Here is a 24,771-nt window from a genome sequence, read left to right as displayed (position 1 = left end):
CAGCTGCTCTACTTCTGGTCCAACTCCCTGCTCAGGCACCTGGGAAAGCAGTAGCTGATGGCCCAAGTCCCTGGGCCCCAGTACTCACATGGGAGATTTGGATGGAGTTTCAGGCTCTTGGCTCAGCCCTGGCCATTGTGGCCATTTGGGGAGTGAACCAGTGGATAAAGATCTCTCTCTGTCTCTCCTTTTCTCTAACTCTGTCTTTCAGATAAATAAATAAATCTTTTTTAAAAAGCACATATGGAAATAACAATGCCTTCAAGTCCCATCTTGCAGGGTTGCTGAGAAGTTCTTGGTAAAATTGTAGTAAAGCGAATTTCAAAGCCAAAATTGTCTTTCTTGTTATTTTCTAGTCACTTGGGTGTTTTCAAAAACCAACAGCTAAGTATTCTTTTTATAAAGCCATTTTACTTTAAGTTGAAAAAAAAAAAGAAATACTAAGAGAATCAGCTGTTTAACATTGGACACTGAAAAAAAGATAATTTCTAGATGTACTACTAATTTTATAACACATAAAAATGTTAACATTGTGGCAAAATACACATAACATTAAAGGTATCATCTTAATCATTTTTAGAATTATTTACTTATTCATTTGAAAGGCAGACAGAGGGAAACAGAGACAGAGACAGACAGACAGATATTTCCTATCGACTGGTTCACTCCCCAAATGCCTGCAACAGCCAGGGCTGGGCCTGGCCAATACCAGGAACCTGGAACTCAGTCGGGTCTCTCATGTGGGTGGCAAGTACTCAGCCAGAGCCATTGCCTGCTGCCTCCCAGGGTGCACAGTAGCAGGAAGCTGGAATCAGGATCAGAGCTGGCACTCCATCCCAGGCACTCTGATGTGGAATGGGAGCGATCTATTAACTGCTTTGCCACATACCTGCCCCCTTTTGCATCATTTGTAAGTATATAGTACAGTTATGGGTGTATTCACATTGCAGTGCAATCAAGCTACAGAATGTTTTTAGCTGGCCAAAGTGAAACTTCATAGCTTTAGGCAGCTCTGCAGTATTCCCTGTGCCCAGGCCCTGGCAACCTCCATTCCATTTTGTTTCTATACACTTGAATACTTTGGAGAATCCATGTTATCTGTCATTTTGTGACTGGCTTATTTCACTCGGCATGCTGTCCTCAAGGTGCATATATGTTGCAGCATATATCAGAATTCCTTCCTTTGAGCCTAAATAATATTCCATTACATGTAAATATGCCACATTTTGCTTATCCAATTATCCATGAATGGACATATTAGTTGTTTCACCTCTTAGCTATTGTGAGTAATATTACTGGGAACTTGAATGGGCAAATTATGAAATTCCTTAACAATACATATCTGTGCCCAAGTTTCTGATAAACAAACAAAAATGAAACAAAAAAATTACTCCTTCAAATGCTCCAGTTTGTAATCACAAATCCCTCTATGTAATTTCACCTGACAGTTAGTAATTGATTCTTTGAATGGGTTTACGCATTTGTTTTTCAAATCCCAAAACTAACATTCTAACTAAAATGTGGTTAGGTGAGAGCTTGGCACAACAGTAAAGATATTGCTTGGGATGTTCACACCCTGTACAGGAGTGCCAGGTTCAAGTCCCAGCTCTATTTCCAATTCCAGCTTCCTGCTTATGGGCACCCTGGGAAGCATCAGTGATGACTCAAGAAGTTGGGTCCCTGCCACCCATATGGGAGACCTGGATTGAGTTCCTGGTTCCTGCCTCTGGCCTGGACCAACTCAGCTGTTTCCAGGCATGTAGGTAGTAAACTAGTGGATGAAGACATTCTCTCTCTCTCTCTCTCTTTCTCTCTTCCTAATAAATAATAAATAAATAAAGTAAAATTTAGGCATAAATAAAACAGCATACTAAGGTATTTGTTTAAGAATGACAATATTCCATGAAAAAATAATAAAAGCAAAATTTTACATATCAATATTATGATTATCTAAGGAATTATACCAAAACTATTTAGTTTTTTATTGTTGTTTTCCCTGTACTGTAAGACCCACATATTTTTAGCAATTTTATAAAAATTTTAAGACAACTTCCAAACCCAAATCAGAAATTCCTACAAGTGAAAATGTTTTGCAATGATACAAAAATTTACATAGTCTGTAAATAAATATCAGCAAAGTGATTGAGTTTAGACAGATTTCTAAGCCACTACTTTAGGAGATAAGAGCATTCCGTTAAGTGGCCTTAAATATTATACAGCTCAACCTTCTCAAGGTACATGTAGAAATATGAGACCTAAATACTCACAAAAACTCACCCAAGACTACTTAATAGAAGCTGCATATCACATAATAAACAAAATAAGCTATTGAGATAACTTCATTCTTTTACTGATACTGTTTTTGACAAAATAGTTAATTCTTAATTATTCAAAGAATAGCCAGATAAACAAACAGGTATGCTACTGTGGTAAATAAGAGTGCTACTGCCAAGATGATGCTAAAATGTCTACCGCCTTGTTCCTCCGTTTTTCCATCTATTCCTTATGGAGCAGATAAGAGAAAGTAAAATGGACTAAATATCATTCTGTTATTTTTACTATCTGGGAAGTGCTGATAACATTTAAGTCTTTTTGGGAAAAGATTTACATTACTGTGTAAAATAAGGGTTTGTTTAAAATTTTCTATTTACAAAGGTTGGCACCGCGGCTCAATAGGCTAATCCTCCACCTTGCGGCGCCAGCACACCGGGTTCTAGTCCCGGTCGGGGCACCGGATTCTGTCCCGGTTGCCCCTCTTCCAGGCCAGCTGTGGCCTGGGAGTTCAGTGGAGGATGGCCCAAGTCCTTGGGCCCTGCACCCCATGGGAGACCAGGAGAAGCACCCGGCTCCTGGCTTTGGATCAGCACGGTGCGCTGGCCACAGCGTGCCCGCCGCGGCGGCCATTAAAGGGTGAACCAATGGCAAAGGAAGACCTTTCTCTCTGTCTCTCTCTCTCACTGTCCACTCTGCCTGTCAAAAAAAAAAATTTTTTTTTCTATTTACTAGAGAGAGAGATGGAGAGAGAGAGATTCAGAGTGTGCTCCCATTCACTGCTTCACTCTCCAAATGCCCACAATAGCTGGGCTAGGAATTCAATCCAGGTCCTCCATGTGGTGGCAAAAATCCACCATTACTTGAGCCACCAATGCTGCCTCCTAGGGTGAGGATAAGCAGGAAGATGGAATCAGGGGACAGAATTGGGCACAGAACCCAGGTACTCTCATATGGGACACAGGTGTCTTAACCACTAGGCTAAACACCCATCCCGAGAATGAGGCTGTTGAATTACTGGTCAATCCATATTTATTTGAAATTGCTTGACCTATTCCCATATTAAGGTGGCATTTACAGCCAGAATCAGGCAGGACCTTAGACATAACCTAATTCAACTTTCTTAATTTATACATTAAAAAAAAAAAAAAAAAAAAGCTGAGAACTGGGAAACAAAATAGACTCTTCCTAACTCTCAGCTAACTGGCATCAGACCCAAGACTAAAACCTCGGTCATCTAACTCAGTTCATGGCATTCACTACGCCACACTGCCTTTCAAATTCCACTCTCACTTTAGTACTTCTGCATGCACAATGAAAAGAAAAGAGTAATTTCACATCTCTTGATACCTTGATTTCATATTTGTTTTGTGCTCTTAAATGTTTCAATGATTTGATTCATTCATTAAATTTAGTCAACATAAATTGAACTTATGACCAACTGATGAGAAAGATCATTAAAAACTTTCTGCAATCTACCATGGCCTAAAACTTTATTAGTTTTTAACGGCCAGAATCCATCACTGTTCAAAATTATGCTAGATATGCTAGATTAAAGGTATCATCTCTTAGTACACATCAGGTCAACAAATATATGTGATATTCCCAAGTGTTGAAGACAAAAATACAAAAAAAGCTAAAGGTAAATAACAATGCAAGTTTAAACAATTCAAGACTAGAGTTACCAAAGGAATGGTTCCAGGAAACACATGAGTAATTGCTAAGCACAATGGGTTCACGTGGGGGATCTAACTACTCCCGTGTACCATGGCCCAGGAGGACTTGCGAAGGAGGGCTCCTGTAGGGCATTCTGGCAAAGGGATGTGGAGAGGTAAGCAGGGAAAGTCGGGAATGGTGCAGTGAGAAACAGAAAGGTGGACAGGCACACATTTTACCCAAGGACAGATGACAGTTCCAAACAGGCTAGAGCTGCGAGTGTACGGACACAGGATAGCTGGTTGGGTTACAAAATTAAGAAGACTAGTTTTTGAAAAGCCATGGATTTTCTCTCTTCTCTTTTATAAAAATCCAAACCCATTTGATTTAAATATTTATATTTTATCTATCTTTCTATCTACACACACACACACATATACACACACACAGATTGAGAGAGAGAGAGAGAGAGAGAGAGAGAAAGAGAGAGAGAGATTCCAATACATTCTCTTTCCAAGCAGGAAATAAAACACCACCTTTGGCTCAATAAAGAAAATACTGATGTGGACGACATTAAATCATTCCCAGATGACATTATCATAAGACTTAAGAAAAAAATAAACAATTTTAAAAGGATGATCCATGTGCTTTGTAACATATAAGATGGCAAAAGCACTATCTGATATAACTATTGGAATAATTCTTAAAACTCTGTGCTCCTACGTTTAAGAATCAACCATGAAACTGCGTCCTGATGCCAGTCTCAGAGTCTGCATTATTCCCCCTCCCAGAACTCCACCTGCAATAGGGCGCTTTGCTATGCGTGGCTGCTGGGGAGCGGACAAGGGCACGGGCACTGAAGTCTAGGAGGATACTGCCAAAACTCAGACAATAGTGAAGGGAAACACAGTAAAAACTAAACACACCAAAACAAAACAAAACTGTAAAATGGCATGGGCCTCCCAGGGGCTTCAGGCTAGCTGTGAGAAAAGGATAATGAGGACCCACTGAACACAATGACCGAGAGAAATCCCATGCTAGGAGTGGGCAGTGCTTCACAAATGTGTTTTTAATTAGCTGTCTAGACCTTAGAATTAGAATGCCTTTTCTTGAAGAAACACTAAAAATGGTAAATGGGTTCCCAGGATAAGGAAAGGTCTACTTTAGACAATAATAGATTTTTTTAAAAACTGTACATTAGCTATGACAAATAATAAACCTATGACAGGCCAGCGCCACGGCTCACTAGGCTAATCCTCCGCCTGCGGCACCGGCACTCCGGGTTCTAGTCCCAGTCAGGGCGCTGGATTCTGTCCCAGTTGCTCCTCTTCTAATCCAGCTCTCTGCTGTGGCCCGGGAGTGCAGTGGAGGATGGCCCAAGTGCTTGGGCCCTGCACCCCACGGGAGACCAGGAGGAAGCACCTGGCTCCTGGCTTCAGATCAGCGCAGCATGCCGGCCGCAATGCACTGGCCGTAGTGGCCATTTGGGGAGTGAACCAATGGCAAAAAGGAAGACCTTTCTCTTTGTCTCCCTCTCTCTCACGTCTAACTCTGCCTGTCAAAAATAAATAAATAAATAAACCTATGACAAAGAATAAAACTAATATTAACCTACTGTACAATGTTTAATACACCTGCTCCTCTGGGGCCAGCAATCCCAAGGACAGTTCCCACCCACCCACCCGCCCACTCTCCCCATTTCATCAGAACTGGACTCTCTGGCCCTTTGTGGCTTCCCCGGTTCCTGTGGTTTTTCAGCCAGGCCCTCACTCTGGCCAGCCCATCCACACACTGTTTGACGGTGCTGACTTCTCACTGAGGACGGGGTAACGAACCCATGCAGAAACAGCTAAAATATTCTCAAAACAGTGCTTGTGTATTCCTTTTACAACTCAAGTCTGAGGCCCACGTGCATGAAGTAGAGAGAAGACAGAGAGAGGACTTTTCCAGCCTTCTTCAGGCCCTGGCTAGGCCTGCCTGACAGATCACCTTGAGACCCTGATTCTGAGGAAAAGGGAGTGGCAGTGACCTTCCAGCCTTTGTCAGGGGCAGTGACCAGGTGTGGTGTCTACCTTCTCTCCCCAGAGCCCACAGCTGTGCCTGCACATGGCAAGGGACTGTGGGAAAGAATGAATTCATAGCATAAGCCAGGCTTCCAAATTTCATCACCACCCTACAGGGGCTGTCCCTCCTCCTCCACCAGTCATCCCTTCCTCCTTCTGCCCCCTCCAAGTGAACTCGAGGAACTGCACAGGCTGACCATTTATACTCTATCTTCAACTACCAATGAGAAACAAGTGTTTTCATCAAAATGTGAGTTGAGGTAATTTATCTGTAGAGTGGAGCAATGTCAACCCCCTTCTCCTTCTACCTCCCACCAACAGGCATGTGTGCCCACACCCCATAAACAAAGGCTTTTTAAAACTACCACATGGGGAAGGCCCTGTGATGTAGCGGGTAAAGCCGCCACCTACAGTGCTGGCATCCCATATGGGCACTGGTTCGAGTTCTGGCTGCTCCACTTCCAATCCAGCTCTTGTTGTAGCCTGGGAAAGCAGTAGAAGATGGCCCAAGTCCTTGGGCCACTGCACCCAAGTGGGAGACCCGGAAGAAGCTCCTGGCTCCTGGCTTCAGATCGGCGCAGCTCCAGCCATTGTGGCCACCTGGGGAGTGAACCAACTGACGGAAGACCTTTTTCTCTGTCTCTCTCTCTGTCTGTAACTCTACCTCTCAAATAAAATCTTTAAAAAATATAATGAAAGGAAAAGGAAAATACAATCTTTCAACTTGGAATTGTAAACCCAATAAACAGTGTTTATTATGAAGAAAAAAATGTATTTCAGACACAAAATATGAAAGAATTCATCATCTGTAGAAGTGCACTACAAGAAATATTAAAGGCCTCCAGGCAGAATATTTCTGAATCTGGAGCCACTGCTGTAGCTTAATGGGTTAAGTCACAGTCCGTGGTGCCAGCATCACATCTGGGTGCCAGTTCGGGTCCCAGCTGCTGCACTTCTGATACAGCCAGTTGGAGAGTGAACCAGCGGATGGAAGGCCCCTCTCTCTCTCTCTCTCTCTCTCTCTCTCTCTCTGCCTTCCCTTCTCTCTCTGTGTAACTGTGACTTTCAAATAAATAAATAAATCTTAAAAAAAAAAAAACACCATGTGGTCAGAAAGAAATAAGGTTGCTCCAGAGACATCTGACTGTATGTGGGCATCCTACTAACTTTCCATTCTGTTTCTATATTACATTATCAGTTACACAAAAAAGTTTTAAGCAAATATTTATTTACAAATGATAGATGAATGCAATGAATAATGTAGACAATTTGGGTATTTAGATGTTGGGAAATATTTAGATTCATCAGGTTTGAAAATTCATAGAAGCAGAATAATGGTTAAGAGATCCTTGTATCTCATACTGAAATATCTGCATTTGATCCACAGTTTCAGGTCCTGACTTCAGCTTCCTGGTAATGTAGACCCTGGGAGGTAGCAGGCGATGGTACAAGTATTGGGTCTCTGCCACCCACGTGGAAGACCTGGATTGAGTTCCCAGATCTTAGTTTTGGGCCAGCACAGTCCTGGAAATGGCAGGAATTTGGAGAGTGAAATGAACCAGGGAATTCTGTCTCTCTGCCTCTCAAATAAATAAAAATAAAAATAAAGTAAATAAAATCTAGATACCAATTGTTCTAACTAGATGCCTCAAATCTCAGCCATGATAATCTTAATATTCAGAGTGGCACTACAGTATGTATTCCCATATCACCAGTTGGTATAAAGTTTCATATTAATCTATACTTCCCTCTAATATAAACCAACATCAACTTCCATGTTCAAAATATCTAACCATGGGGCTAGTGCTGTGGCGTAGCAGGTAAAACCGCTGCTGCCTGCAGTGCCAGCATCCCATATGGGTGTCGGTTTGAGTCCTGGCTGCTCCACTTCCAATCCAGCTCTCTGCTATGGTCTGGGAAAGCAGTAAGAGATGGCCCAAGTCCTTGGGCCCCTGCACGCTTGTGGGAGACATGGTAGAAGCTCCTGGTTCCTGGCTTCGGATCAGCTAAGCTCCAGCCATTGCGGCCAATTGGGGAGTGAACCAGCGGATGGAAGACCTCCCTCTCTCTCTCTCTTTCTCTCTCTCTCTCTCTCTGTACCTCTGTCTCTGTGCAACTCTGCCTTTCAAATAAATAAATAAATCTTAAAAAAACTAACCATATAACATAGGAAACTACTCTTTTCCTAAAAGTACAGTTCTTTCGACCCCAGTGCCTAAAATATCAAGGATATAATAAAAGTAATATTTTTGGTGTCAACACACCATAGACCATATTCTGTATTTTCTACATATATGACTTTGAAAAGTCTATTTTTCATACATTGCTTGAATATGTTTTATCAGGTAGCACCATTTGATGAAATAGCACAAAATGACATTTTCCCAGAGACTGGCTGCTCCAGGGCAAAAATCTTTTGGACCACCAAGTGGATCTACAAACCAAGAACTATTCCTGTTATGACAGTATAAAGTAGACAGCTTACTTATAACGGGGAAGAAACCGCCATGGTAGGAAATACTTAATGAATTAACGAAAGAGAAAGAAAGAAGCACACAAGCACAATCCTGGGAGCGCGAGCAGCCAGGGGCGTGGAACCCGGCTCATTCTTGCTCTTCCTGAATATTCTGCATCCTTGCACCATACTCATCACTATTTCTCAAGACTGTCTTTCTCTCCCGCCCTTTTTTATTTCCCCCTCTTCCCTAACTGACTCACCAACTTTCCTCAGTCTCATCTAATAAACTACTTTCCACTCCAAAACCCTCGCACCCAGACTGTCGTGAAATTACGCTGAGAGGAGATATTCTTGGAATGGGACAAGTCAGAGATCAAGTCAGAGAAGAAAGGGACATGAGAGGAAATGGCTACATTTCCCCACTGATGACAGAGCTGTTCTGCCCGCGCCTGGAAATTAGTCCTCCTTCTACAGACCACAGCCACCAAGCCTCTCCGCTGGTTAGGAAACACCTCTGCCCACACAGGGAGCTCATTACAGAAAGCAAGGAAGCAGTCTCAGGTTTCGTAAGTGGATAGTCAGAGCGGGGATGAGAACCTTCCCTCTGGCCTGCTAGTGACAGGTCACCTGTGTTCTACTGCTACTCTTCCTCCTCAGGCATGGCCCACAATATGGTGCTATTTCATATGACCTTCAAAGCCTGCTGACAAACTTTCGCATCTGATGGCTGCACAGAATTTCCTATGTCACTCATGGCGTTTGCATTGCACAAATCATGAAGGAATTAACCATCATAGCAAGGTGCTCCTAGTTCACCTTTGCTCTCAATGTGTCTTTCTGAAACTCAAAAGAAATGAGAAGGCTCTGGGATAGGAAGGGAAAGACACCCAGGAGTGAGAACTCCTGGGTGTAGCCCTGGTTACATGGAGACTGGGACTCTGGCGATGTCTAACTCCAAGTATGCAAAGCACGATTACCTGCAAAGATGCTTGTCTGATGTTCAGCTCTGCACAGTTGTGTAATGGCAGCCCTGATGCAATGTTTAAAGAACCCAAATCACAGAGATAAAGGGAAGGACACATATTCCCAGGTTTTGCAGGTACAGGATAATGGCAGTGTGATCAGACACGGAAAACTTACACACACACACACACAAAACTTCATTAAAAAACTGCCTGCATGTTAACCATTTCCAGTTGCAATGGCTCAATTATAGCCAATTTTGCAGTCAAATCTGATCACCTTTCTAAAGAAGTTAATGCAGTCAATGTAGCATCAAAGAACTATTTGGTCTCACACAAAAATAACTCCATCACATACTTTCCTCACAACATACACTCCATGTGCCATACTGTATGTACTCTTGCTGTAACCGCGGTCTCATTTATTCAGAAACCACCACAAAAACTACAAGAATATATTTTCATTCCCAGGGAGGGAAGACAGAACCATTACATGGAATGTTAATTTCTTACACTACTGGGATGTGGTTTGCTACTGCAAAAAAAAAAAATCATTTCAAAAATCCTTTAAACCTAGTTATTTCAGATTTCTAAAAGCTTTTAATGAAGAAGTGGTAAAACAGAACAAAATTATATCACAATGGGTTTCCCTGGAATAGCTACATAAATCAGCTACATGACAGCCTTGCCGGATAAGCTGCAACAACTAAAGAAAAAGTTGGCTTACTTAAGACAAGCATACACTGGGGTATGTAGGCTTCTCGGACGACCTCTAGGTGCTGCTGTGGAGACCCCTTTTCCCAGAGACTTCTATTTCTTCCCCGGTGTTTCGGCCTCCCCCTCCCCCTGACTGCACTGCAGTGCGCAAAGCCATTACACACAATCACAACAAACGTGTATCCGCTGCCGGCGAAGCCTCAGGGACCCACATTCTTTAGGGTTCAAGGAGCCAAAGAATGCCATCTTACATTTCAGTACAGTTTATCCTATAGATGGATGAGCTAAGTGAAGACAGTATTAGCGGGATGGTGTCAGCCAGCAACCAGGAGGCAGAAGCGGCAAAAAAAAGACAGCTCCCATTGGAGCCCTCTGCAGGCCCCAGCCCTCTCCCCACACAGACTACGACTAGACGTTAAAACCAATCCTGTGCACCAAGTGCAACTGTAAGATGCGCTCCGGTGATGTGGGAGCGCAGGGCGGGGCGGAGGGTTGCTGCGAGCAGAGCTGGGCTGCACAGGTTCCATCCGAGATGTCAGCGCCCGCATCCGAGGGGCTGAGCAGCCCTGGGAGAAGCTCCGAGGAAATCGTGCGAGCGCCGCGGGGGAGGGGAGGCCTTAACGTTCGGATCAGATTAACCAGTGCACGACCGCGGTGCCTGCGCCCCGGTCCTTCCGCTGGTAGACTCAGGGCCGGAATCCCGGCGCTCTGGCACCGGAGACCGCTGCCTGTCCGCGCGGGCAGACAGCGAGGCAGAGGCCTGCAGGACCAGGCGAGGATGGGGGAGCCAGCGCCTTTACCTGCGATGGACCAGGTCCAGCGGTAGAACTCCACGGTGTCGTTGAGCGCCGTGGACACCACGTTCAGGACACTGCCCGGCTCCGAGTCCAGGAGCCCCATCGCGGAGCCGAGGCTGGCGCAGGCGGCGGTGGCAGGAACGAGCGGAGACCCCGCGGGAGGGCTGACCAAGGGGGCGACAGCTCAGGGGCGGGGGCGAGCGGCAGCCGAGGACCCCTCCAACGGCGGCGGCCCAGCTGGGTCTTCTCCCCCTCCTCCCGGGGCCGCGGCGGTGAAGGATGCAGCGGCAGCGACGTCGACGAGCGCCGCCGAGCAGAAGGTGTCGCCCAGGCTCCCAGGAGAAGGAGGAGGGAGGAGGAGGAGGAGGAGGAGGTCCCGCCGCGAGCGCCCCGCGCCGCACCAGTCTGCCTCCTCGCGCCGCCGCCGCTCCAATCCCCTCCGCCCGCGTCACGTGGCCGCGCGCGGGGGTGGAGGGGCCGGCGCGGCCCTCCTCCCGCCCGCTCAGCGAGGCTGTTGCGCAGGGATGCTGCGGTCTGGGGGCGGCGGGCTCCAGGGTGGCGCAGGCGCTCACCGCCCCGCACCCGCCCCGCGTCGGTCCCTGCCCCCTCCGCGCACGAGCGAGCCACCTGGGCCCTGGCCCGCAGCTCCCCTCGCGGGTCTCCCCTTCCTCCTTCCCCGCCTCGCTCGCCGGCATCGGGCCCCTGTGGGGGCGGAGCCCATCGCCCTTCCACGGGTGACCTCGCATCCACCTTGGATGCGTCCTGGGGAACAAGACTAGAAAGAATGAGTGGTTTGTGGGCAAAGATGAGCTTTGGTCTTTACCTGTCACTCCGATTTCACTTGGGTTCCTGTTTCTTTCGTACCCATTACGTCTGCTCGCCACCTTGACAAGATAATTGCACGAGGAGCCCTCTACATAACTGAAGGAATATTTGCTTTCATGCTACAGCGAAGAATAGTCTTTGCCTGCCCATCACACACAAAGTTGAATTAATGCACATTTTCTGTAAACTCGTTTACAGGGAATGATCGAACAGGATAATGTGCTAAATTAAGTCACGAACAATTGAGAGAAGAGGGAGAATTGAGAGGGACTTTATTGATAGAGAAGCCCACTTGGACCTGAAGGAGAATCTAAAAGGATGATCACTCCGGGCAATCTAACTGAGAGAGTGAGAGAGGAAAACACTGCAACAATGCGATTTTTTCTTTTTTCTTTTCTTTTTTTTTTGTTTTTGTTTTTGTTTTAAGAAACTATTTAGGTAAGAAGAAGGAGGAAAACGATAGGCGAGCCTGTCCCTGGAAAGTAGCAGTAATAAGCAACATACAATTCATAATTTGATAGTTTCTAACAAAACAAGATCTCTGAGAATAGTCCCATAACCTTTTCATCTACCTTTTGTTTAAGAAATGTGTCACTTCTTGCCTAACCTTTTCTCCATTTGTTGACTTAGGATGCCACTGAGTCAGGTGTGGACTGCCCTTGCCCTTGCACACTGTTCAGAGAACATCAATACTATCCTATTTACTTGAGTCATTTATTTTCCAGCTGAACTGGTTGTGTATCCATTGTCTGTATTTTATACTGGAAGTATCCTTGTGTGTAGAAATTATTACAGGTTGCTTGTTGAGAACCTAATGCAGTGCTATAAGTAGTAATTAATAAATATTTATGATGGCAAAATTATAAGTCATATTTCTCCAAGCACAATAAGGATTGTTGTAAGTGGCAAGGGCTTTATACAAGCAGATAATTTAAAGTAACTGATGTACTGTATAACTCAAGTAATCAGTTTGCTTTAAATTAACTGAATTGAATAATTTATTTTTCAAATATGTAAACTATATGAAAGTTTTCTGGGATAATTTCTCAAGGCTCAATATCATGTTATGTGTATCAGAATGATTCTAGTAGCTATTAAAATAATAAAAATATAGTATTTCATTTTAATATTAATGTTTTAATAATAAAAATTGCCTTATTTACATTGATGATCTAGCAAAGTTCAGATTAATCATAACTTCACCTAGAAAATTGCCTACTACTTTCATATTGTGGAATCTTGGATGTTTTTTAAGAGCAACCAGATTCTCACCTTTGTGTCCATTCATACACACAGACAACCTCAGCATCTTTACCTATTAAACACCATGTGAAATTCCTGAAACTGCAGTTTCCTTGGCTTCCATTACAGTGGAAGCCAACTGAAGTTCCTTATTCACAAGGGGGCGCCAGTCACATACAAGAAAATTACTGGCAGATAAATTAAGACGTGGTTGTTGTGGCTTCTATCACCTTGTACACACTGCACCTGGGACAGCAGTGTGTTTATTTACACTTATGAGCTATACATACACCAAGAACTGAACCACAGAACTGACTCACTCCGGATCCCTATTAGCTATCATGAAGACTACAGTCCAATACTCAATTCACAACAGTTTACAAATGTGGAAGACTGCTGTGGTTTGAATGTGTTTCCTGAAGTTCATGTGTTGGAAATTTAATCCTCAATACAACAGAACTATGTGCAACCTAAAGGGGGTTGTTTAGATCATGAGGGCTCCACCCTCATGCGCGAATTAGTGTCAGTTGTAAAAGGGCTGGAGGCTGTGAGTCCAACTGTAAGTGCTCTTTTGTCCTTTCCCCTTCCTCCAGGAGAAGATGCAACAAGAAGGCGCTTCACAGACGCAGCCCCTCAATCTTGGGTTTCCCTGCCTCTAGAGCTATAAAAAATGAATCGCTGTGCTTTATCATTTTACCTATTCTTGGGTATTTTGTTACAGCAGCAAAAAAGCAGATGAAAGCAGCAAGTTGGTCTTGAGAAGTGGGACTGATGGCTGTGACAAATTCTTGAAAATGTGCCATCTGCTTTGGAACTGGGTAATGGGTAAAAGCACCAGGTTAGAAAAAGACTAGACTAGACTAGACTGCCATCAACAGAATATTCCAAGGGATTCAGGTGAAGGCTCACAAGAAAGGAACTGTAGGAAAAGTCTGAATCTTTTTGCAGATTACTTATGGAGCTGTGAGCAGTATATGGATATAGAGATAGGCAAGGTAAAGGCCATGCTGATGAGACTGCACGTGGCAAATGAGGAACAAAGTATTGAAAGCTAGAGCGAAGACCTACCTTTTTACAAGATTGTGGCTGAATTATGGCCATGTGCAAGTTGTATTAAAGGCAGATGTTGAAGAATGATGGATTAAATAAATCTTTTTAAAAAGAATGATGGATTAGAATATCTGACAGAAGAAATTTCCAAGCAAATTACTAAAAGAGCTGCATGGCTACTTTTAGTTACATGTAGTCAGATGAGAGAGGGGAGATTTTAAAACTCTTGTGATTTGGCCGGCGCCGCGGCTCACTAGGCTAATCCTCCGCCTAGCGGCGCCGGAACACCGGGTTCTAGTCCCGGTCGGGGCGCCGGATTCTGTCCTGGTTGCCCCTCTTCCAGGCCAGCTCTCTGCTGTGGCCAGAGAGTGCAGTGGAGGATGGCCCAAGTGCTTGGGCCCTGCACCCCATGGGAGACCAGGAGAAGCACCTGGCTCCCACCTTCGGATCAGCGTGATGCGCGGGCCTCAGCGCGCCGGCCGCGGTGGCCATTGGAGGGTGAACCAACGGCAAAAGGAAGACCTTTCTCTCTGTTTCTCTCTCTCTCACTGTCCACTCTGCCTATCAAAAAAAAAAAAAAACTCTTATGATTTGAAAATTTATGTATGCATCAAAACCTGTATGTAGTTGCTTCCACCATCTTGCAACTGTTGAAAATCTGCTTGGAACCTTTTTTGGCAAGGCTGTGGTTCAAGGCCAATTTTGTTGACTATACATGGGATCTCCAGAACCAAAGTGAGAACACAACTATTCTTAAAATTGAGGTATTTATGCTGAAAATGAAACAGAGTTCTATCTGGACAGGAGATGTGCTTATTTCTATAAAGTGAAGAACAGCATAGTGACTCCTGGAAGCACTGAACAAATGACCAGAGCCATCTGGGGAGAGGTATTTCTCACCCATAGAAATAGTAGCCTGGTTTGTGCCAACTTCCAAAACAGCCTTCTAATGACAATGGACACGAATATGTGTGCTGTGTCCTCAATGCTATGAACTATGAAAAGTTAAAGTGCATTTGTTCTCTTATTTCAAAAATATCAAAGGACTGTAACACGGAGTAGAGGAAGCGAGAGTGCGAGATGCAGCTGAGTGGGCCTCATGGCCAGGATGACCACTACACCACCACGCAAGAGGTGAAGCACAAGCTCCAGGTTCTGCAGCCGCAGGTGCGTGATGAAGAGGGGAGAGCCGAGTGCCTCTCGCGGGAAGTGGAAGGAGAAAAGCAGGCCCCAGAGCGGGCTGAGGCTGTGGTGTCCTCGTTGAACCATAGGGTCCAGTGGATTGAGGAGGAGCTGGACCATGCTCAGGCGCACCTGCACTGCCCTGCAACCGCTGGGAGAAGCAGAAAAAGCTGCTCATGAAAATGAGAGAGGTATGAAGGTTCTTGAAAATGAGGCCTTAAAAAATGAAGAAAAGATGGAACTCCAGGAACTCTTGGAACTCAAAGAAGCTAAGCATATTGCAGAAGGGGCGGATAGAAGTAGAAAGAGTGGGTCAATAAGTGGTGATAGTTGAAGGAGATGGGGAACGCACAGAGGAATGAGCTGAGCAGATAGGGTCCCATTGCTCAGAGATGGATGAGCAGGTCAGACTGGTAGACCAGAACCTGAAGTTGTCTGCTGAAAGAAAGCATTCTCAAAAAGAAGACAAGTACAAGGAAGAGGTAACAATTCTTACTGATAAACTCAAGCGGGCAGAGAGAGACCTGTGCTGAATTTGCTGAGAGGTCAGTAACCAAGTTGGAAAAGATAATTGATGACTTGGAAGACAAACTGAAATGCACCAAAGAGGAGCACCTGTGTACACAAAGGATGCTGGGCCAGACTCTGCTTGACCTGAACTAACTGCAGAACACCCCAGTCACCTTGCTGCTGCTCCTCCCTCTCACCTTTACTCCACCTGTGGCCGGCCTGTCCAGAGCTGACCTGTAAACTGAAGGCTGATCTTTAGCTGGAAGACTGCTCTCTCCTTTTGTCACCCTTCCATCCTCCATGTCTTTTTCACCAAATTCTCTGCCCTTACCCAGAGATTTCCATGGGACTAGGGGCTGAACACTTTGGGAACAACTTTTAGGGGAATGTGCACACAATGAAAAAAATCTTTAAAAGCATGTTGTGACGTACTCATTTTGTAGTTACCTTTTTTGTTATTGTAGCAGTCATTTTGTAAAACCATTCCAAGCCATTCCATGCTCTGGAAGCAGCAGTCTAATCCCTTTCTTACTTTCTGATAGTTTTCAGCCTAGTGCATATTGCCTCCTCCATAGAGAAGAGAAAGAGGTATGGGCCTGCCTTACTGGGAGCCAAAGTCCAGCGATAGACTCCTCTATGGGGAACCTCATTGCTCTGTACAAAGTACCAGCCAAACCAGAAAGGTAATTCCTGGAGGAGTTTGCCAAAAACAAACAAAAACCACATGCTCTTCAGGTTTACAACTTTAAGGTATCTTTGGACAACTTTATTTATTTTTTCATCAGAAATGACCAAATTAAGATGGTGAGACCTTTGAGACCAAACTTTGCCCCAGCTGTATCTGCTTCCCACACAGGTAGCAAAATAGGTCATGTGCACCACAGGTTGAGGTGATCACTTCATTGCTTTCCTACCATCTTAAAAGACAGAGTATGTGTTTGCCACTGATTTTGCCATATAAAACTCATCATGCTTTGCTGGGTCTGAAGCTGCTGGATCTGAAAATCTCATTGTGCTCTGTATCAGTCAGTGCTGGAGAAATCTTGAACAACTTATGTACACAACTTTCAAAATTTTATATTATTTTAAATAATATAAAATGTACTTCTCTAGGCTTGGGTACCCTTGCCAGCCCACCTGGCTGGGAGAGCTCCCCACATTGTGGGCTGGCAGTGTGCTGGTTTTTCCAAATTTCTTTCCCCATTTTTTGTGAGGTTTCTGTGAGGTCTGTCAGGTGTACATCCTGCAGCTTATTGGCTTAAAATGTACTCTCCTTTGATATGATCTCTTTGGGGCTGGTTGGGAGAAAGAAAAGCCAATAGTGTAACTGTTTTGAAAGTGACCATTGACATTAAGTGCCTTTTTGAAATAAAAAACCTGCCCTTCAAACTCCCAGACCTATTTGACTTTTATTTTTTCAACCAGATATGTTTTCTCCACTGAAGCTCTGAGGCTTGAGTTAAAAATCAGAACTTTGTGGTGGTACCAACAGGTTTACTGTGTAGCATCTGCTTTGGAAGCCAACCAAATCTGGGTTCAAAACTCAGCTCTGAAATTCCTAGTTATGTGTCTCAATTTACATATATCCATTTCATCATCTGTATTATCAGGGTAAACTTGATAATATGAGCTACCAGGGTAGATTATAAATAATATTTATATAGCAGCCTTTTCTAGGTGGGATTAATGTAACACTAGCATCTTCAGGATGAACTTTATATTTTCTCGTACAGCCATCTTCTTTCTTAAAAAACATGGACTTATTATGCTCCTTAAACAACTTCATAAATGATGGTGATCCAAAAAAAAAAAAAACACCAAAAATCAAAAACCTGCAAACAGATGCTCAAAGTAGCTTTATTCATAAACACTAGAAATAGGAAGCAACAAAGATGTCCTGAGTAGATCAAATGGATAAACAAATTGTACGACATTCATACAATGGAACATTATTCCCCAGTAAAAAGAAATGAGCTGTCAAGCCCTGAAGACATGTATGAAACTCAAATGCATAGCGATATGTGAAAGAAGTTAGCCTTAAAGGCATCATACTGGGGCAGGCGCAGTGGCACAGCAGGTTATTGCCCTGGCCTGAAGTGCTGACATCCCATATGGATGCCTGTTAGAGACCCGGCTGCTCTACTTCTGATCAAGCTCTCTGCTATGGCCTGGGAAAGCAGTAGAAGATGGCCCAAGTCCTTGGGCCCCCACACCCATTTGGGAGACCCAGAAGAAGCTCCTGGCTCCTGGCTTTGGATAGGTGCAGCTCTGGCCATTGAGGCCAACTAGGGAGTGAACCAGCAGATGGAAGACCTTTCTCTACCTCTCCTTGCTCTGTGTAACTTTGACTTTCAAATAATTAAATAAATTTTAAAAAAAGGCATAATACTGCATAATTCTAATTATCTGATGTTTCTGAAAAGGCAAAACTATGACAAGGAAAAGATCTGTGGTTGCCAGGGTCTTAAGAAGGGTAGAAGTTGAATATGTGAAGTACAGAGGATTTCTAGGGTGTGAAACTATTCTGTATGTTATTGCACTGGTGAATAAATGACATTGTGTATTACAACTCATGAAGCAAATAGTAGACGTTAATGTATGTAAATTTAAAAAACACATAGAAAGGGGCTGGCATATGATGCAGTTAAGTTAAGGCACTGCATGGGAAACTTATATTGGAGTCCCAGCTCCACTTCATACAGCTTCCTGCTAATATGCACACTGGGAAAGCAGCAGATGATGACTCAAGTACATGGATCACTGCCACTCATGTGGAAGACACTGACTGAATGGCACCTGGCTTTAGACTGGCCTAGTCCTTTCTGTGATGGGCAATTGGGGACTGAATTAGCAGATGGAAGATTCTCTCTCTTGCTCTCTTGCTCTTGCTCTGTATCTTTCAAATAAATTCAAGATAATGATGAAAAAAATCACATAGGAAGTTGGAGAGTCCAAGAGTGGACTATCAACTGTGACAAAAGAATCTAATTATATTTCAAAATATGTGGAACAACTCATTGAGGGAGCTGAGATAAAATTTGCTGACCTAAATACATTTGAAAATGAGTAGTCCGTAAGGCAGTGTGCTGTGGTTCAGATAGTTGTTTCCCACAGTTGTATGAGTCAACAATTCTGATACTGCTATGTGCATACTAGAATTGAATACTTCAGTAAACTGATGACAGATGGTGGGAGTCAGGTTTCTTACTGTTGGAGTGTAAGTTTACAAGTAAGCAGAGGGAGGAGGCTAGAATGATCTGTGTAGTGATAGATTGGAGTTGGACACACCAGTGTGAACTCTTTTTTTTTTTTTTTAAAAAAAAAAGATTTATTTATTTCTTTGAAAGAGTTACAAAGAGGCAGAGACAGAGGCAGAGAGAGAGAAATATCTTCCATTTGCTGGTTCACTCCCCAAATGGCCACATTGGCCTGAGCTGGGCCGATCCGAAGTGAGGAGGCAGGAGTTTCTTCTGGGTCTCCCACTTGGGTGCAGGGGCCCAAGCATTTGGACCATCACCCACTGCTTTCCCAGGTGCATTAGCAGGGAGCTGGATGGGAAGTGGAGTAGCCAGGACTTGAACCAGCACCCATATGTGAACTCTACACGACAGTGCCAGCTCCCCCTGTGAACTCTTGTTTGGCTTAATATAGATATGCATGGTTACATATGGGTATATTTACAAGTATGTGTACATACACAGGTTAGTATACTTACATGTATTTCTTTGCTTGGTCAGCTGAAAGGGCTTAGAATCAATGACACCCTACTAGCAAAAAGCAGACATGGGGCCCAGATTAAATGTTGGTCCAATCAAATAACCAGAGATTCTTGGGAAAATGACTGGATCTAGGACTGGAGCAGAATATATGTAAAATGAGCCTGGAACATCTTATACTAGAGAGTAGAAAATAGCAAAGCGACACAGGAGCCAAGAAAAAAGTCTTCCATTTGAGTAATGAGTTGGATAAATAGTATTGGGTTGTAACTCAAAGTGTAAAATAAGAGCCAGCATAGTGGCACAGTGGGTTAAACCACTGCCCATGATGCCGGTGGTTTGCATCCGAGTTATTCCACTTCCAATCCAGCTCCCTGCTAATGCACCTACAAAAGCAGAGGATGATGGCCTGAGAGTTTGAACCCTTGCCACCTACGTGGGAGACCTGGATGGAGTTCCAGGCTCCTGGCTTCTCATTGAGGTCATTTAGGGAATGAGCAGTGTTTCAAAGAAATAAATAAATTTTGTAAAAATGTAAAGTAAATATCCATGAGCCCATAAATAAGTTTATGTATTTATAAATGGAAAGAAGCAAAAAGAGATTCCCAAATAATTCATGTAGACACTTCACCTTCAAAAAGGGAAAACATTAACACCCCACTCCTTAAGTGGACACTGTCTGCAGTAACTTTTTTCCAAAAAGTAAAGTATTCAGAGAGAGAGGAAAAAGAGTAACTACAATGGAGAAATCTAACAAACATGGTCAAGGTCAATAGCAACAGGAATAAGAAATGTTCATATATAGAGTCTTCAAAAAGTTCATGGAAAATGCCTCTTATGAAAAAACTATTCATGCACCAAAATAAGCTTATTTTTTAATTTGATTTTCCATGAGCCTTTTGAAGTATCTTTGTGGTAAGTACACTTGCTCTGAGGCCAGCTCTGGAGCCAGCGCTGTGGCGTAGTGGGTAAAGCCACCACTTGCAATGCCAGCATCCCATATGGGTGCTGGTTCAAGTCCCAGTTGCTCCTCTTCCAATCCAGCTCTCTGCTATGGCCTGGGAAAGAAGTAGAAGATGGCCCAAGTTGTGAACCACATGGGAGACCCAGAGGAAGCTCCTGGCTCCTGGCTTTGGATCAGCACAACTCCAGCCATTGCAGCCAACTGGGGAGTGAACTAGCAGATGGAAGACCTCTCTCTCTCTCTCTCTCTGCCTTTCCTTCTCTATCTGTGTAACTCTGACTTTCAAATAAGTAAATAACTCGTAAACAAAGTGTAATTGCTCTGATGTTATAAAAATCAGTTTGCTTGTGTGATCTTTCTCTCCCAAACCCATGACCACAATCTATTCATTTGAAAAATATTACATAAGTTACAATTGAAGGGCATCCTACTATATATGTAAATAAAACAAAGTCATTAAAAACAAAGTCTAGCAAACTGTTATAGCCAAGAGAATCTTACAGAGACATGAAAACTGAAGTCATGTAGTGTCTTTTATTCAGGAATAATTCTTAAAGAACTGACAGTGTAGTGAAGGTAAGTAGAACGATAAGTATACCAAAATGTAGTAACTAAAGATAAATGTCTCATTACTTATTGTGTGACACTCAACAAGTATAGCAACAATGATATATATTAATGTCAACAACAACACTGTTAATAATATAAGGACAGAAGTATGATGGTGTACAAATCCTAACTTAGGGATATGTAGCTTTCTAGAAAAAAATAACAGCAAAAATGTATGTCAGGAATAAATACTAACTCATTTAACTATGCATTCAAAAACTTTCATTGAGTTTCTATATATGTTAACTTTTGCTGTGTGTGTCAGGGTCTGTCTTTGCTTCAAAGATTCTTGTAGTTTGTAGGGAAAGACAGATTTGGCCATGCATACTATAATTTCAAGTGCAATGAGTGCCCAAGAATACAGATATTAGTCCCTAAAACCTGACAAAGGGAGGGAAGGTTCAAGGAAGACTTCCCAAAGGGTTGTATGCCATCCCTTGTATGCCATTTGAGGTTGGGATAACTCTTCCACAGTGGAGATATTACAAACAAACCCTGGAAGTTAGAGATAGCATTATATGTGTACACATTAAGAAGCAGTTGAGTGTTGATCAAGTGTTATGCTGAATACAAAGAATACCAGATGATGGGTAAAGACCTTGGGACCTCATGTTGAGGAGTATGGTGTTTTCCTATGCACAATATCATAAAGGTTTATAAACCTAAGAGTAAATAGACTAAACTTCTAGACAATTTTCTTGACTTGATGCTTGAAAGATGAATTTCAGGGGCCAAAACTCTTCAAAGATAAATTAGGAAGTTTTGCAATAGTGGCAGAAAGAGGTGGTGAGGGTTTGAACAGTGACAGCAGATGCTGAGAAGGAAAAGAGACAGATCTGAGAAGTGTTTAAGAGGGAGAATTTGAAGAACCAGTGAGCAGGAGGAGCAGACGAGGAGGGCTCAGCGGAAAGCTCAGACACCTATGTCTAAGGCATCACCAGTGATTATTCTCCTGTCCTTCATTACGTGGATGTGCTGGCAAATATTCAACTGAGTGTGGGGGTAGGAGGAGTCAGAGGCCTAACCTATTGTCCATTTCTATTATTTATAGACTCCTTCTACGGCTGAGGAAGCCAAGTGACATTTCTTCACTAAATGCAGAGTTGAAAGGAGATGCTCACAGTCAGCTCCACGAATTATTGAGGGTTGTTCCCCCCACACCTGACTGATTACTCAGTCCTACCAGTCTCATAGCTATGTATTCTATCTCCACATTTCCACTGCCCCTGAACAAGCCATCATCACCTATGCTTGGACTCCTAGGATGAGACTCTCTGCTCTCCACTAAGACGATCAGGTCAAGCCAGTCCCACACATAAATGCTTCAAATTGCTTCCCTTCATTTTCTGAATAAAATCCTTACCATCACCAGCATGACAGTACATATACTAGCTCTTGCTTGTTCATACATTTTCTCTCTCTGCAAGCTGTTCTTCAAACCTGCCAAGAATTTTTCCCCTTGTGGATCCGCAGCCCACTTGGAATATTCTGCTTCAAGTGCTTCTGATATCAGCTCACGGGTAACCTCCCAGAAAGGCATAAAGTGAATGCTATCATCACCCAGTTTATTTCCTCTGCACTATTTGTCATTAACAAAAGTTACCTTATTTGATTAACTAACCATTAAAGATGATTATCTTTCTCTCCGCTGGAATGGCAGCTTCATATCTGTCATAGCCCCCCTTTGTCTCCTGTGCCTAGCACACAGATATTATTAGAGCACACCAAATGTTTAAAGAATGAAAGAATAGGGGTGGGTGTTTGACCTAGTGTTCAAGATGCCCATGTACCATACTGGTGTTCCTGGGTTTTATTCCCAGCTCTGGCTCTTGATTTTAGCTTCTTGATAATGCAGACCCTCGGAGGCAATGATGGCTTAACTAGTTGGGTTCCTGCCACCTACACAGAAGACCTGGACTGAGTTCATGGATTCTAGCTTTGGCCTCAGCCCAGCCCCAGTTGTTGTGGACACTTAGAAGTCAACCAGTGAATGTGAGCTCCCTCTCTCTCTCTTTTCTCTTCTCTCACTCTGTCTTGCTCTCACTCTGAAATATTATTTTTTTGTAAAAAGAATGAAGAAATAAATGATACCTACAGGCTGTAACTTGAATGATGAGTAGATAGAAACATAAACAACTGAAGCAGAGAGTGAAAGAAGAGCAGCTCTAGGGACAACTGAGTTTAGAGCATGCTAAAATTTATGTTCATTAGAAATATCCAGGAAAAGAGTCTATCACATTAAATTTGTGTTCAGATCAGTTTTTATGCTGCATTGCATATATTAGCCTTTTGTCTCTGAATAAAGAGTACTATTTTTTTAAAAAAATAAAGAGTACTATTTTTAATGAAGAATTTGATGATTTTTATAAGATATCCAAGTAAAGTTTTGGACAGGGAATTGAATAGTTGGAGTTGATGAGCACTATTACACTTGAATTTTCCTGTGCTGCTTAATTACATTAATGAAACTTTTTTCATTTTTCCACTGTAAAATTAGCAATGAATAATCATTTTGAAACCTGATCTACTAGCTACTTGGAAAAATATCTTATCTATTTCAACCATTGTGCAAACTTGCAATTATGTTTGGGGTACATTGAGTATTCAAAAAGTTCAGTAAATAAATTTCCAATAAGGATTTTCTATATTACATGTACATAGTCACTATCTATCTCACTATATTAAAGAATATAAAAAGAAAATAATTTAAATATATTGTAATTTATCATAGAGACCTAATTGTGAATTTTTAGTCAATACTTTGGTCTATAAATTCTTTAAGGTCAGCTCTCCTTTTCACCTGTGTACACAATTCCAAGTTACTTCCTTTACCCTTGACATTGTCACCCCATTTCGCACTCATCATTTTTTTGAGAATTAATCAAGTGTCATTTCCCCATCACATTGCAGCTTTCTGCAAATTTTATTTTATATACATAATAATTGACATTAGTCAATTTCATATGTGAGGGCAATGGGTATTTTTTGGAGAAAGTTTTTTGTAAATTATAAAGTGTTGCCTAGTTGGATCACGGGTTTAGCAATGAATAGTACCTAAATTGTCATAAAATTTTCCCTAGCTATAAAGTCAAAGTATAAACTTAAATGGATATTATTCCTTCATTCCCTACTAAGATTATTTTACTGAGAAACTAAATCAAGTCTATGAGAAATTAGATCTATTTAATAGTATAACTTAACTGATCAGCAAATTCACAAAGTGTTATTGCCAAAGATGAGCTAGATTCAGCAACAGTTCTTACATTAGTAACATTTTAGCCTAGAATAAATCAAATGGCTTATAAATAAAGGGGTGATATGTGAATTAATGATGGGCATAAAATCCACAAAATTGTGAAATAATTGATATCTTAGCAGATTTCTAGTGGTATGTACTTATTTATTCTTTTTTGGACCTAGAGTAAAAATGGTGAGACTAAAGGAAAGCAATGTATTTTAAGCACACTTTATCAGATCCTAGCTAGTGTGTTGCTTATTTTCCTGATAGGATCTTCCTTGAGTCCTTCGTCTGCAACACATCATAGATCTTACAAAGAGCAACTCTGAAGGTACTGTGTGATACTGGAAAGCATCCTGGACCAGGAAACCAGGAGAGAGCTCAGTTCTGTTTTGATCTCTGGTTCTAATATGTGTGGGCATCAGCTAGTCACTCGGTTCTTTATGGCTCAACCTCCTTATCTGATAAATGAAGATAATCTATTTCATGTAGTTGTTGTATGGGACAAATG

General features: G+C 42.7%; 1 protein-coding gene and 1 pseudogene across 2 annotated transcripts in view; one reads left to right on the top strand and one right to left on the bottom strand.

Annotated features, from left to right (window-relative positions):
* Window positions 1-24,771, bottom strand: part of ELOVL4 (ELOVL fatty acid elongase 4) — a 76,560-nt gene that overhangs the window by 25,104 nt on the left and 26,685 nt on the right. The window contains exon 1 of one of the 2 annotated variants that reach the window (XM_002714545.5): window positions 10,928-11,168. The exons of the other annotated variant lie outside the window; for it this stretch is intronic. Coding sequence (XP_002714591.1) covers window positions 10,928-11,027 — 100 coding nt within the window. The 5' untranslated portion in view covers window positions 11,028-11,168. Of the gene's footprint in view, window positions 1-10,927; window positions 11,169-24,771 lie in introns of those variants that run through there. 2 annotated transcript variants of the gene reach the window in all.
* LOC138849741 (tropomyosin alpha-3 chain pseudogene) lies at window positions 15,282-15,978 on the top strand (annotated as a pseudogene).

Source organism: Oryctolagus cuniculus, chromosome 5 (assembly GCF_964237555.1).
Source record: "Oryctolagus cuniculus chromosome 5, mOryCun1.1, whole genome shotgun sequence".
NCBI classification, from domain to species: domain Eukaryota; kingdom Metazoa; phylum Chordata; class Mammalia; order Lagomorpha; family Leporidae; genus Oryctolagus; species Oryctolagus cuniculus.
This window is presented reverse-complemented; position numbering and strand designations above follow the sequence as displayed.